The 14,418-nt window shown below is 41.8% G+C and overlaps 2 protein-coding genes across 2 annotated transcripts in view; one reads left to right on the top strand and one right to left on the bottom strand.

The window, feature by feature from the left end:
- The first annotated feature begins 2,388 nt into the window (after positions 1–2,388).
- Positions 2,389–4,499, top strand: gchfr (GTP cyclohydrolase I feedback regulator). Its single transcript, XM_034222362.1, has 3 exons — positions 2,389–2,677; positions 3,136–3,230; positions 3,822–4,499. The coding sequence occupies exons 1-3, from the start codon at positions 2,642–2,644 to the stop codon at positions 3,949–3,951; spliced, it is 261 nt and encodes an 86-aa protein (XP_034078253.1). The 5' UTR covers positions 2,389–2,641; the 3' UTR covers positions 3,952–4,499.
- Positions 4,500–7,019: 2,520 nt separating this feature from the next.
- dnajc17 (DnaJ (Hsp40) homolog, subfamily C, member 17) overlaps positions 7,020–14,418 on the bottom strand; it is a 38,555-nt gene continuing 31,156 nt past the window's right edge. Inside the window, exon 11 of the mRNA XM_034222241.1 lies at positions 7,020–7,310. Within this exon, the coding sequence (XP_034078132.1) occupies positions 7,194–7,310 (117 nt within the window). The 3' untranslated portion in view covers positions 7,020–7,193. The remainder of the gene's footprint in view (positions 7,311–14,418) is intronic.

The following is a 14,418-nucleotide window of genomic DNA, read 5'->3' as shown; positions in this document are numbered from 1 at the left end:
TAGGAACATGTTTGGAGAGAGTGTTCTTTTGGGCAGGAGGGGGGTCTCTGGTTTATTTTTGGGGCCTTGGCAACATCCCTGCTCTTTTCCTGTTTTCTTTCCTTTAGTAGGTCTCAGGTTAGCGGGGACAGATAAAACGGGGGAAAGGAGACATTCCAGAGGAGCACACGTTTATTTTTTCACACCGCAAAAGATTCAAATGGAAGCGCATTCATCTGATGGACTTCTAAAAAAGCCAAAACACTAGCTCGACAATAAACAAGTCGTTCTTTTTCCAAAGGGGAGAGCAATGGGTCAGCATTCACTCAGTTAAATGTCCAGTTTGAAAGGACTAATATGTAGATGTGGTGGGAAAATCCAAGAGACAGCTACACAAATGATAATGATATTTGAAGCCAGTAGGTGGCAATCTTGTGAGCAACCCTCACCACACACCTGTGTCCCACTGAATGGAGGGTTACAGATGACAGGCTCTGGATCATTTTAGAGGGCTGCAATGATGCCGTCACAGCAGATACACTTGACTGCAAACAAAAATGCATTATCACAATGCAGAGCAGTGTCAAATGTATCAGAAATATATCATAAAACAGAACAAAATAAAAATATCTTATATGGTTCACCACTGTGGAGAGGATTGGAACAATGATTGTGCATCTCTGAACGAGCTGCTCTGATTCATGTCTGCTAACCATCACAATATCAAGCTGCTATGATGCTTTAAAGTACCCCTTACAACTAAGCATGACATGCAAACTCAAGCTGAATGTCCGTGCCTTCCTCTGGCATCAATGGGACATTACATTCATATTGCTGATTTTATCAAAGTCTTCACCATTGTTGTTTGCCTTCGGTCTATGTCTTTCATTTCCCCCCTCAGTCACTGCACTGATCCGAAATGATTATTGTTGCGCTGAGGAGGAAATGAATAAATCCCCGAGGAGGAAATAAGAGCTCCAGACAGTGTTGGTTCAGTGAAATACATGCATGCACATAAATGTACTTGTTATAGCATGTATCACATAAAGTGTATCCTTGTAAAAGTGTAATGCTTTAAAACTGTGTATTTATTTGCAAAAAGCCAATTTGGCCAGGAATAAAAGGAAAATGTTTCATGCATTTGGATAACTGTTGTACTCTCGTTTTGTAAACTAAAGCCTTATGATAGACTCTTGACTAACAAACAACTTAACATCCATGTGCAGGTGAAACACAATATCTGCTTTTCTTCAGAACAACAAAGATTTTACAGGGGACTTTTGTATTGAGCACATCTGAATATTAACCCTCCGGTATCACTGTGGACGTTTTTGTCCATATGGGTCATTTTTCACTTTGCATTTTGCAATAACTTTGGTTGTGTTGGTGCAATTGGCCTGATTTTTTGTAACAAGGCTATTTTCTCGATCTATTTTGGAATTCCAATTTTTCAAATCGGTCCTTAATTCACTGTGTAACAAATCGACTACGCACATTAGTCATTCCAGACAAACATTTCCACTGCAAAAGACTTTGATAAAAACATTAAATGAAAAGGTTTTTTTCACAACAACTTCAATCTTTAAAGCAACTTCCATCCTAATCAAAAATACCAAGAATGTAATCATTTTCAGGACTTTAACTCTTTAAATGCCATGTTGAATACATGAAACCGCTGTTGTTTTTCATGATAAAAACAAAGAAAATGAGTTATTTTCCATAAAATACATATCTGGGGACTGGCTCTTTTTTTTTATTATAACAGTCTTGGATATGTCAAAGATTAGCAACAAAATTGATTTTTTTGCATTATTAGTTTTTGCACAAAATTAGATTAAACAAAAAACTCACACATTAGTCATTCGGGACAAAAATTTCCACTTCCAAAAACTGCTATAAAATGATTACAGATTAATATTTTTAAAAACTTTTTGGGGTTAAATCTTTCAATCAACTTCAGTCTTGATCAAAAATATCAAATAATGTTCAAGATTTTAACCCTTTAACAGCCAGTTTGAAAACATGAATTCGCGTTTTCTATGAAAAACATGCACGAAAAGGCAGTTATTTTCCACATATTAAATGTTGGGGGGGGGGGCTTTTTTATCACAGTCTTGGATATGTCAAAGATTAGCAACAAAATTGATTGTGGTTGATTATTAGTTTTTCACAGAATCAGATTAAACAAAAAAACTCAGTCATTCGGGACTATCGCGAATTCATGTTTTCAAAATGGCATTTAAAGGGTTAAAATCCTGAAAATTATTATATTTTTGATTAGGGCGAAAGTTGCTTTAAAGATTGAACGCAAAAAAGTTGTGAAAAAAACCTTTTAATATAATATTTTTTGCAGTGGACATTTTTGTCCCGAATGACTAATGTGCGTAGTCCAATCGAATGATACCGGAGGGTTACACTCTGCTAACATTTATCATGTCAACAAACAACTGATCGCAGTTGAGCAATACTTTTAGGCACTGACTGAGTGAGCGCTGCTGTTGACAGATGCTGAGAGAAGCAGGGCTGTGATTGGACCGTCGCGGTGGGTGTTTCCGCATTCCGCGCAGAGCTGTCGGCAGAAGTCGGAGCGAGGACCGTCGCGTGAAGAAAGCCTTCTCCAGTGATTCCCAGAGGAATAGCGGTCCATCGCCCGGAAGTAGACATGCCTTACATGTTCATCAGTACGCAGATCAGACTGGTGTGTATCTCGCATCTGTCAAATGACTCGTGTCGTTATTTTAGATTTGTTTATTTTGCAGAGAAATGTAGCGCTAATCAATCAGTGTATATATTTATGCAGTCGTCTGTTCCGTTCTGCAAACAACAAACAGTCAAGGCTACAAGCTGAGCAAGCACCGTGCGTATGGTTGTGTTATTGTCTGCCATAGTGCACTAAATGAAAAACACATGTTGCCCAGGGTTCGGCCTCTTGTTGCGCATGTTCATGTTGTTGTCTGCAAGACTCGAGCAGCCTAATTCTAAATCCTCTGAGAATCTGATTATCTATTTTTAGTCCGTCCATTTATTAGAGATTATGATCTGCACCTGCCAGAGGGCTGCAGGTGCACCAAGAGCTGCACAAACAACTGATATTGTTTTAGCAAAGCAAAATGTTTCTCAATCTGCACAGTTAATGTTGTTTAATTCTTCTTAAAGGAGACTGGTCCAACTAACGTGGGGGATGAATATTCGGACCCAGCTCTCATGAACTACCTGGGAGCAAGGAAAACGACCATGCTGGGAAACAATTTGTGAGTATTGTAATGGGTTGACATGATGTAAAAATGGCAGGTAACTAGTACATTGGGTAAGATCTGAAGATAGAAAGTAAGCAAGGAGATTGGCAGGCATTGTTTGTCTTCCAAAAGCACCAAAAGGGTGGAGAATTTCTATTTAGATTCTTTGACAATATCTCCTCTAACATCCCAAAAACAGGAAATAACTAACGGAACTCCCAGGGATACTGTGAATGTACTCACACTGGGCCATATTTCCATGTGTAGGCACTTAACACTCATTTTGACAGTTAACGGGTACATATTGGCGACAGAGCTGAGATCAGGTCACATGAAGGAGAAAAAAAACCTCCCAATGTGGTAGAGGAAGGCTGCTGCTTTGCAGATTTAGAGTAAACCATTCAAGCTGATGGAATACAGATCAGGGAAATGTTGTCATTGGCAATCTGATTCAAATAATGGTGGGAAATGAACCAAGGTGTGGAAGGAAGTGAACAAGCACCAGAACAATTAACACTGTTCTACTTTCCAAGTGAAGTTTACTAAAAGACAGAGAAATCCCACATCTGTGAAAAGTAGAATGACTTTGTGTTTATGCTCATTTAGTGCCGAGTACCATGTGGACGACCCGCCTCGCCTGGTGTTGGACAAACTGGAGAAGATGGGGTTCCGCGTGCAGGCCATGACGGGGGTGGGACAGACGCTGGTGTGGTGCCTGCACAAGGAGACGGAGTGATCGGTCATAGTGCGAGGGTTGGCTGTATCATAATGCCTCCAGAAGAACGAATGTGAAGAACTTCTTTTTTAAACTTTGGCTCTACATTGAACACAACAACAGCTCAAAATCAGCCTTCTGTCAAGTGAAAATAAAGTCCTAAAAATTAGATCATCTCAGACGTAAGGTTTCAGATTACCTTAAAGAGGTGAACAATTTCCGGGTAAAACTAAACTACATTCCAGACCTTTTGCCTATTGTTTGCTGTTTACTACCGGTGACCAAATGGGATTGTTCGGGAGTGAGGGCCAGTTTAAGTGTTTGCTAAACATATGGCAGTAAAACTTAATAAAGCATGTCTCTAATTTATGCCTGTACAAAAGACCTCACCCAGTTCTCCCTGTTTTCTGTCCAATAAATTAAACCCTACTCCAGATAGAGGATTATACTTGCAGCACTGTGTAAAGATGTGTTTGTAAGTTTATCATATGCTTATGATTAAAATGATGTAATGATGCATATTGATTGTAAACTTATGAATAAAAGAAAACAATTCTGTTGAAAGGATACATGCCTCTGACGATAATTTAGACATGAGATCAAAAGTGATGCTCTCGTTGTGAGCTATCGCCGCTCTGTGACACCTCACAGGGATGCTTCATGCCCAAAGATGAGGCACTAGCTCTGCAGTGAAACACACAGTGTGGGTTATTCAGCTAGTGGGAGCCAGATATCTCTGGGTGGTTTCAGTACAGTCCCCAGGTCTGATCGCATATGTCTGGGGCCAGCCCGGATCACTAACCCGCAAACCAGAAACTCTGCCAGCCAAACTCTTAACAGTCCTGCTGCCTCACACATGACTTAACTTCAACCTCCACACTGAAGATCAAAAATGTGCTGGTGCTTCCCAGTTGTGTGACGGCGGAGAATCCAGATGCTGTGTGCAGATGCCGGCGTGACAGCCTCGACAATATGAGTGAAAACGGGGCAGGAGATGCTGTGAAGAATCCCAGGCTGTGCTGTAATTGTTGATAGGACGGAGCACACACCAGGCTCATCCTCCCATCCTGCTTTGCATGCAGCACAAGCCACTGTGGGCTCAGGGCAGGGTTGGTGGTGAATGTGTTTCCTGTAATTGTATTTCCTCTGCTGTCATTTGAACAGAGTTTGTGTGTTTCTGGGATTTCTTTTCATATTGCCTAGATCTGAAAAAGGCCACGCATAAACAAAACCATGTGATGAGGGGATTTTGCAGGAGGAGAGGAGCAGATGTCTCCGACCACACTGCTCCACAGCTGGACATTGTGTAACACAGCCATGGCGAGGCAGAACAAGAGTGGTGGAGAGATGAATAGCTGGGTTGGATCGGTGCAAAAAAAGCTGCTATATGGCCCCCTAAATAACACAATGACAAGAGAAAGCGGAGCCACACAGGCCCAACAAATACAGACACGGCATTACGACATAGTCCCCCGAGGGACAGGGAAATAAGACGATTTGGATGGATAGTTGTTCCACAGGCAGAAGACTGAAACTGGGGGTGACCGCAACAGTTTGGCACTGAAACGTCTGACTCAATGTGGGTCACAGAGCGGTAGAGTGTCACTGCGGAGAGTAGGGATTGTAATCCCTGTACATTTTGTATTGTAATCCCTGTACATTTTGCTGTATGATGTCCTTTTGTTGTTCTGTTGTTTGTCTTCTTGTGGAACCTACTGCTGCAGGTCTCCCTTGAAAAAGAGATCATTGATCTCAATGGGGTTTTACCTGGATAAATAAAGGTTTTGAATTGAATTGAAATAAATAAGCAATATAGAGTATCTTCTGGGTATCGGTTACGTAAGCCTATTATGGAACAGCGTATAAATTAATAACTTGGAGAAAATATCATAGGAAAGGAAGAATTTTTGAAGCAAGAGGCATGTTTTCAATTCAATCTGGTAATTGGACTTGTACGAAGTGAAGACACCAAAGTCAGTATGTTGCTCCAAAAAGTTTTGACCTTACATTTTTCTGCAATAATATGCATGATGGAAAATGGATGCTCATGTTCTGCTTATGATTGCTGTAGCCGTTATCACACGGTAGAATTTCAGAGATCATTCCAGGATTCAGAACGAAAAGCTTTTCAGTGATTAAAGCAATGGCTCTTTGCTGAGTTAGATGAGAAGATCGATACTACTCTCATGGTTGTCCTTTCGATTTGAATCCTGAGCCACATGTGGTTGTGTGGGGGGGGGTTATGTGCCAGACAATTGCTTGGCCGGGAGCAGTGACTTCTCTGGTAGTTGCCTTTCAACCTCACGGTGACAAGACTCCAGAAAAACCACCTTTCCCTGCCAAGAAAGCATTCAGCACCTCACCCCGTGTCAAATGTGTTGTTTTGATTGTGTGGTTTTGGGACAGATTAAACAAACTAAACTTATTTTCTTTCTGACTGTCAAACGGACCTGAGCGAGCTGTCTGGTGGGAGGCGTGTGATGCAGTGGGTTGTGCGTTGGAATCAGGGGGTCACAGGCTCAAACCCCACTGCAGTCAGCATGTCGTTGTGTCCCTGGGCAAGACACTTCACCCCAAAGTGCTCCTGTGGGGATTGCCCACAGTATTGAGTATGTAAGTCGCTTTGGATAAAAGCGTCCAACAAGTGACATGTAATGTAATGTTTCTCCATGCTTGCAGGTTTTTAAGTTAAACTTAATGTCTTCTAGTAGTGTGTTAAGCTTCATTGGAATGTATTACTTTTATGACTAGAAAGAATATCCCCACAATCTTTAGAAAAACAAATATGAGTATGTGGAGGTTTAATGGAACACATTTAGATGAAACATCTATTCATCTCAGTTTATTGCAGCAAAGTCAACAGACTAGATTTTGTAACCATCTGAAACAGATGGAACCGCAAACGCAATACATGCTGCAGACTTGTGCTCTTTATTTTGAACAAAAAGTCCAATTTACAATTAAAATATATACACGCAATAGTGTACAGTACTGAGTCCTCCCTGCAGCCTGAGCATTATGATCCTACCTCTGGGTCACCACTGCAGCAGCTCTCACTTCTTCTCTACTCTGTCTCTCTGTCACGTCCATTAGAACCACAGATTTTAAAATGTTTCTTTTTAGTCATTAAAAAGATTTATTTTTTAACATAGTGTATTGCATACAAAAAACAAGAACAAAAATAATTAAAAGGCTTTATGAAACTAAAGCCTAAAACAGGTATTGATGGATTTGTTGCAGGCTGGTACCGAGCTGTGCCGTGACTAGGCTTCCTCATCGTCTTCCTTCTGCATTTGTTCTATGAGCTTCTGTCGCTCAGCTGCCTGTCTCATCTTCATCATCACCACACTCTCATAGTCGCGCTCATTTGACAGTTGACCCTGTAGAAGGGAGACAGAGGGAGGGGGGGGTTATTATACCATGGAAAATGTAATAAAGACCACATTTCATCTGAAAGAACACATTATAGTCAACATTGGATTCATTTCTGTCTGTGAATTCAGACAATGAGACTGTGATGTAATAATTGTAGCCTAAGCATTCATGGTTTTATAGGATAAATATTGATTTGTTGTCTCCGAGCCAAAGCCGAGAAAACCCAGAAGACATGACATCAACTGTGTTCACAGGGTGTGTAGAACTGCCCACGTGTAAATTGATCTGCGAGTGTACACTTTGCGCAGTAGCCCTTTAATCAATATTTAAAGAACATTTCCACTGATGCATTTCACTGGAAGGGAATCAGAGAAAAGTGAAACATGCCTGTATTTTATATCATGACAACATTGACTCGGGGCAGCACACTCTTGACACCACTGTCACCGTCTGCTGTCTGTTTGCTTTCACGACAGGGTCTGTGGGCGCCCGGCGGAGGAGAGGGCGGCTCGATGGATGCTCTCATCTCTGTGACAGCAGCCCGCAGAGCAACTGTGACAGGGTAATTCCGCTGCCTGAGGTCATTAAACCTCAAAATGAGGGCTTGGATTAAGCCTGGCAGTCGCCCGGCCTCTTACTGTGTTTGTGTGATTTCTTTGAAGGGCCTGAGTTTGGCCGACGATGGCGACGGATTATCTTACTCTGGGGGGGGGGGGGGGGGGGGGGGAATCGGAGAGGGCAGCCACTGGCTAATGGCTAATCAAGCAGGGTGGAACACCAGACGTCTTACACACAAGTCACGATCTATGCGGTAACACATCCAGAAACAAGACAGATGGACTCTTTTTTAAATATGCACCTAGGGATGATGCATAAAAAACACAAACATACACAATCACAGAGGCCATCGTTCCTATTTTTAAAGTGGAGGGAGGCCATGTATCCACAGAGTAGGCCATTGTTTTGTAGGATTATATCCATGAAGTCTGCACGGCCAAGGAAGTGTCTCTTTAACAAGACAGTGGGAGAGAGAGTGAGTGTGTGCATGAAGGACTGAAGGAGCGATTTGAGCAGGAGAGGTAGGTTCCTGTCAGTGCGCTAGCCGAGCATCTGGAAAACATCACGGGGACTCCAGCATCTATGTGCTGAGAGAAAGAGGGTAAGTATGGAGGAAGAAGAGAGGAGAGGGTCGGTGAGGGGAAGTTACTACCCCCCCCCCCCCCCCCCCTGGATTGAGGAAAGCTGCGATTATCATTCCAGTAATGTGAGCTCAAGCCCTTGTCTGACACGTAACTCTGAAATATCACGCGAGCACCATTAGGTAAATAAACAAGTCTTGCATCTTCCAATTAAACAAAACACAAGCAAATATACATGCAAGCCGCTGAGCTCTTTTTCAGGAGCTCCACTCTGCCCTGCCCTCTACTGGCCGCTACGCTGAAGTGCAGGGGGAGAAATGTCACGATTGGTCACTGACCTACTCTCTTCCCGATGTGGTCAAGGGTGGACTGTACCACGCTAATGACTTAGGTGGAATTCTGAGCATTAGCAGGTGCTTTATGGGCAGCATGATGCATCTCTTCTCAGGATGAGGGCCGTTTCCTTGCCTGAGGTGTTAGCTTATGTACATGTTTAGCCACTGCATCACCCTGTAACTAAACACTTGGTTGTGTACGTATATATGCATGTGTGTGTGTTGCAGTAACACTGGGGCCCAGGGTGAGGAGGAAACCGCAGAACACAAACAATGGCCCCCCCTTACAAAGCCAAGAGAGCGGGGCACAAGGCCACCGCAGAGGTAGGATAGTAGTAAAACACACACACGCACACAAACAAGCTGAGGATTAGCTGTGTGACATCAGCGCATGGCCAGGCCTCCAACCAGCACACCCCAGCCTGACCCCGGGCCAGAAATGACATCATGAATACCATCAGTGCTGTGAGTCAGGCAGTGTAACACACACACACACACACACACTCTCACACTCCTTCCCACACACAGCAGGAGGCATCTCTCAGCGCAGGTGGCCACTGTGTTCCCCTGGCACGAGTTGTCAGATCAGCTGCACATTACACCATTCCTCAATGTGTGTTTGGGTGAGATGTGTGTGAGAGTGGAAGCGTGTGAGCACGAGTCAATGTGTACTTGAGGAAACAAGTGTGTGTGAATGCCCTAGAGAAGGGACGAGTGTGAACTAGGGTGGATGTAAGATATCGCTATCAGTACAAAAAAGAAAAAGGAAACGTTTTTCTGTCAACTCTCACTAGCATGAGAAGTAGTTTCTGACTAAAAGTAGTTTTTACAGATAAACATATATATGAACACAAATGTAAGATCCAGTATGAGGAGTTTAAAGGCCAGGCATAAGGGAAAGAATGAAAGGAGAAAGATTCATATGTATTAAAGAAGGATGTATTTCTTTATATATGAAAAAAACTCATTTGGAGAATAAGGTAGAAATATCAATAATCTATCATCTATTACGAGCGTTAGTGCATCAACTAAAACGTTTACTTTCACCAAAACACAAATTGTGTATATGATGTTTTCCTTCTTTAAAATGTCCCTTATACTCTTCCCAACTAAAACATCAGGACAAAGATCTCTGAAATCAGGGTTAAGAACTTGTGGCTGTTGTGCATATTCTTCACATAATTTACATTCTCATCAAAACCATCCCTCGTGCCATACATCCATTATGTTTCTTCACTCATTTATTCTGGTTAGGTATTTCATTTGTTGCATACACAAAGATCACGACAGCTGACATCACTTTCCTGTTACTGTGCTATTGATGCACCTAAACGGGAGACCACACAACTTCACTGCCACACGGAAAGAGTTGACATGCAAGAAGCGCAATTTTGTTTTCTTCACAATCAGATAGTATAAAGCTTATGAATATTTTGAAATGCATTGTCAGTAAACAGTGCGTCAGCCTCAAGCATTAAAAAGGATTGTAAATGAACACTAAGAAAAAACAGAGACTATATAAACATGCTTGTGCAGCTACTTGATACACAAATTAAGCCACCAATGTAATAAACTGGACATTAAAAGCTTTGTGAAAATGTAATTTAAAATATACTTCTCGGCGGATTGTATTGCTCCAGCCACTGAAATTACACTGTAGTAACTTTTAAACATTATACTGTCCCTTCACTTTGTAGCCTGAGAGGATTACTCATTAATTACTCATTAACACCACTAACTATCAAACATCTCAAAGCCAAGAACTTCACAGACTTGGCTGCCAAGGGAAGAAATGGCTTCGTCTTCACAACCCCGCTCTGTGGTGCCGGCTAACATGCCTGCCTCTAATGCACTCTGGTGAAGTTAATCAAGGAGCTATTTATCTGAAGCGTGTGTGGTGGCGTGGTGTGTGTGTGTGTGTGTGTGTCACTCACGGACCTATGGAGTAGGTGATTTATGAGAGGCGAACACTTATTTAGAAATCATTTGTGTGTGTGTCTTTGTGTGTGTGTGGTGGGGGGGGGGGGGGGGTGGCCCGAGCACTCCTGCTAACTCAAACAAACAGTCAGCGGCGAGGGGTACTGCACATGCAACGCTGGAGCCAAGGTGAAATTCCTCCGCAGACAAAACTGAAGCTTTGTAAATGGCGGAGGATTAATCATCGTTCATTATAAGACTCAGACATAAAACCCCGAAGGTCTGGTCTATTATAATGTTTTTGTTAGTGAAGGACAAACACTACACAGAGATTAAGGCCCAAATGTACTTCCTGTATTTAACCCTGTGGATGCACATGTAGTTCAAACATCTGGTTTTTGAACGGAATTCTCAGGCAAGCCCTCCTTTCGTTTGACAGCAAAAGTGTTTCTGTCTGAACAGAATGCAATCTTAGTAGATACATCTACAGATCATTGACTCTTAATTAATGTGGATGTAACCTGTAAAGATTTACAACCATTGGGAAAGGTATTTACTGTGTATGCTAATTTAAACAAACACAAAGTTGTGCTGCAATAAAAAAAAAGACAATGCATATTTCCTTATTTTCTCTGAGACGAAATAAAAATAACGGCAGTGGATAACAAATTAAAAAAAAGATTAAAGGATGTAGAACATTTTAGATTAGAGGCACTACAGTTCCTGGATGAACTGCTGTACAGGAAGTGATAGCTGCGTGTGGACTGTAGATAGCCAATAACACTCAAAAGTCATTCAAGGGAGAAAAACGTCAATGGATTTGAAGTGCGATGGAAGTGTGTGAGCGTCTGTGTGCACGTGTAGGCATATGGTTGTACGTGGTCACGGTATTAAGACAGAGTAGAACCCTGTTGGACGGGGAGGGAGAGAGCCTTTTGGAAGCTGTTAAAGTTAAAGAAATAAACAGTGAAAAGAGAAATGGCAGCGAAGGCCTGAACTCCCGGTGCCCTGGCATTGCTCTTTGTGATGGATGAGCTCAGGGATCCTAGAATAGGGAGATGTGGGGGTTTGGCCTCTTTAATATCCAACAATACATCGTTGTAAAAGCAAAATGATGTCTTTCACATCCTGGCCTTCCGGGAAAAGCCCTCTGATTGCAACAGACTTCTCAAAAGTGACACTGGTAAGAATGCAGTCTGAACCTTGGAGATGTCAAGAAGAACTTAAAGTGTTATGAGGGGAGGAAAAAAAAGAAATCAAGGTTCCAAACATAACATTTGAAATGTCTGTGCACGGGTCCTTATCTATATTATGTTGTGTTACGTGCAGAACAAACCAGCGGTGGAATGTATCCTGCTGTGTAACTGTTTACATCATACCTCCAGTCTTCAAAGTAATGTAAATATATCAATCATGATTTTATAATTACTAATGATTCTGTGCCAGGAGACATAGCAGTACTATCCCAGCCTTCACTGACCGCCCACATTCACTGACCGAGTAAGTATGTAATGAGCTATGCATATGTACATTACTTTTTATTTGCTCAATCTAAAAAAACACTAAGTAGAAAGCTTTATACATTGTATATGTTCAAAACCATAAATAAAGATCAACAAAAGTAATTTCTGTATTGAATATCACCAAATGACCATTTTATAACGTTTCTTTGAGGGAGAATACTAGGGATGAATTTCACACCCTAAGTCCACAAGTATTCCCGTAAAAATCATATTTCTCTGACGGAAAAACAGATGCTGCATTTCCTGCTTTATGCCCAATTTAACACGAAGTCCTGAACACATTTGTAAATAGTTAAAAATGTGTGATGGTGCTAGAAAGAAAAAACAGGTAACATGTCAATAATTAAGTTACTTTGTGTTTTTGTGGTATTTGGCATCAATATACATTACCTTCCCAGAAATGTATGTTTCGCCTTTAATCACCAGATTTGTCATCATGTTGGTTCCTCAGTTGGTTAGAGGCTACTGTAAGCTTTGTCATGTGATAATGAGTCTGCACTTGATATTCAAAAAGATAACACCTGGACTTTGACTGATGTCAGATCTTTGTCATGTGGCAAATGAGAAGCAGTACTTCCTCTAAGCAGCCAGACTGCCAGACTTTTGTTGGAGCACATTCAAAAGTGATCATACCCGAGTCATATCTTTGGAGACAAACAGTGACGACAATGGTTGGGATGATGACACATGCTCTCACCAGAATTGATTAAAGGACATGACGAAGAGTAGCTACTGGGAACTGATTTGGAGACGGGTCGTTTCGTGGACGACCCAAGATTGAGCAATGAATGGACCGTCTGGACTCATTCTTGACATACCCATTCATAGATGTACTACAATCAAATTGTATCGCAAGTATAGTTTGTCCGATGTTTGCAGTCATTTGGATAATGCTTTTCATATAAAACAATTTGAAAGTTCTTGTAAATCTCGTCTAGATGCTGCTGGCAGTCTGAGGGCCTCGATACAGCGGCAGCTGAAGAACACACAACAAAGAGCCAGAAGAATATCCACCAAAGCCTCAGTTTGGGCTTCTAGCGCCAGTCAAAGCAATATCTGGAAGCACTTTTTATCCTGCAACAACAACAAAACATGCAGCATCCCAGATTTCAGGCCCAGCATAGCTGCATCCAACCACACTGCCCGCTATGGTCAGGCCTTAGAAAAGAGGCTTATACAGAAGTTCAGCTAAGGCTTAACGTACCAGCCCTGAAACTACATAGCATGCAAACATAACTGCAGCGTGAGGCCGACCTTGGTCAGTCAGAAGGTCTTATAAGGTCAACCCAGCACTACAGATAACCTGAGCTCTTCACCCTGATTGTCTTCCAGCATTAAAGCAGCTTTGTGATTATAGGTGGAGAAAGTATGGGGTTTCTCAGAAGAAAAATCTTTTTTAAATGTTCTGTTTCGATCTTGAGTAAATGTTATGATAATTTCATTTGCGTGAGTAATTGTGTCGGCTCTTACACACTGGTCTGGCGCTGGAGTGCAGGGCGGGAGAAGAGACGATCACACGGCCTGCCTATTGTTTATTGAGTAGTGAAAGATATGATTTGTCCATTTCAATCAATCAATCAATCAATGTTTATTTATATAGCCTAATGTCACAAATGTTACATTCGTCTCAGTGGTCTTCACAGTGTGTACAGAATCAGTATGACAATACGACACCCTCTGTCCTTAGACCCTCACATCGTACAAGGAAAAACTTCCAGAGAGAACCCACAGTTTAAAGGGGAAAATGGGAGAAACCTCAGGGAGAGCAACAGAGGAGGGATCCCTCTCCCAGGACGGAGAGACGTGTAATAGATGCCGTGTGTAAATTGAAAAGATAATACATTTCCTTAACATCCTGCATGTTTAAGTCTAATAAACAAGGATAAATGGATCCACAGCCGTGTCCTCCTTTCTGTTGGAACACTATGTTGTCGAAGTTGGTTGGGAACCCAGAGCATGACTGTGTCTAAGTTTGAATATATTCTCCTTATAAACACTGGGACTCGAGTTGAAGAATATGATATATATGTTTTTACTTTCCAAACCATTATGCAACCAAAATGGAATGAACATAAGTAACAATGACTCCTCGTGAGAGCACAACAAAGGGATTTAACCCTGCCATTTTGAACACAAACAAATTCCAAAGAGCAGGGAAAAAGGTTTGCTGTTCTGACACAATTTCCATTCCTTTGTTGC

This window comes from Gymnodraco acuticeps, unplaced genomic scaffold (assembly GCF_902827175.1).
Source record: "Gymnodraco acuticeps unplaced genomic scaffold, fGymAcu1.1, whole genome shotgun sequence".
Classification (NCBI taxonomy): Eukaryota; Metazoa; Chordata; class Actinopteri; order Perciformes; family Bathydraconidae; genus Gymnodraco; species Gymnodraco acuticeps.
Note: the sequence above shows the minus strand (reverse complement) of the source record. Positions and strands in the feature narration are given on the sequence as shown.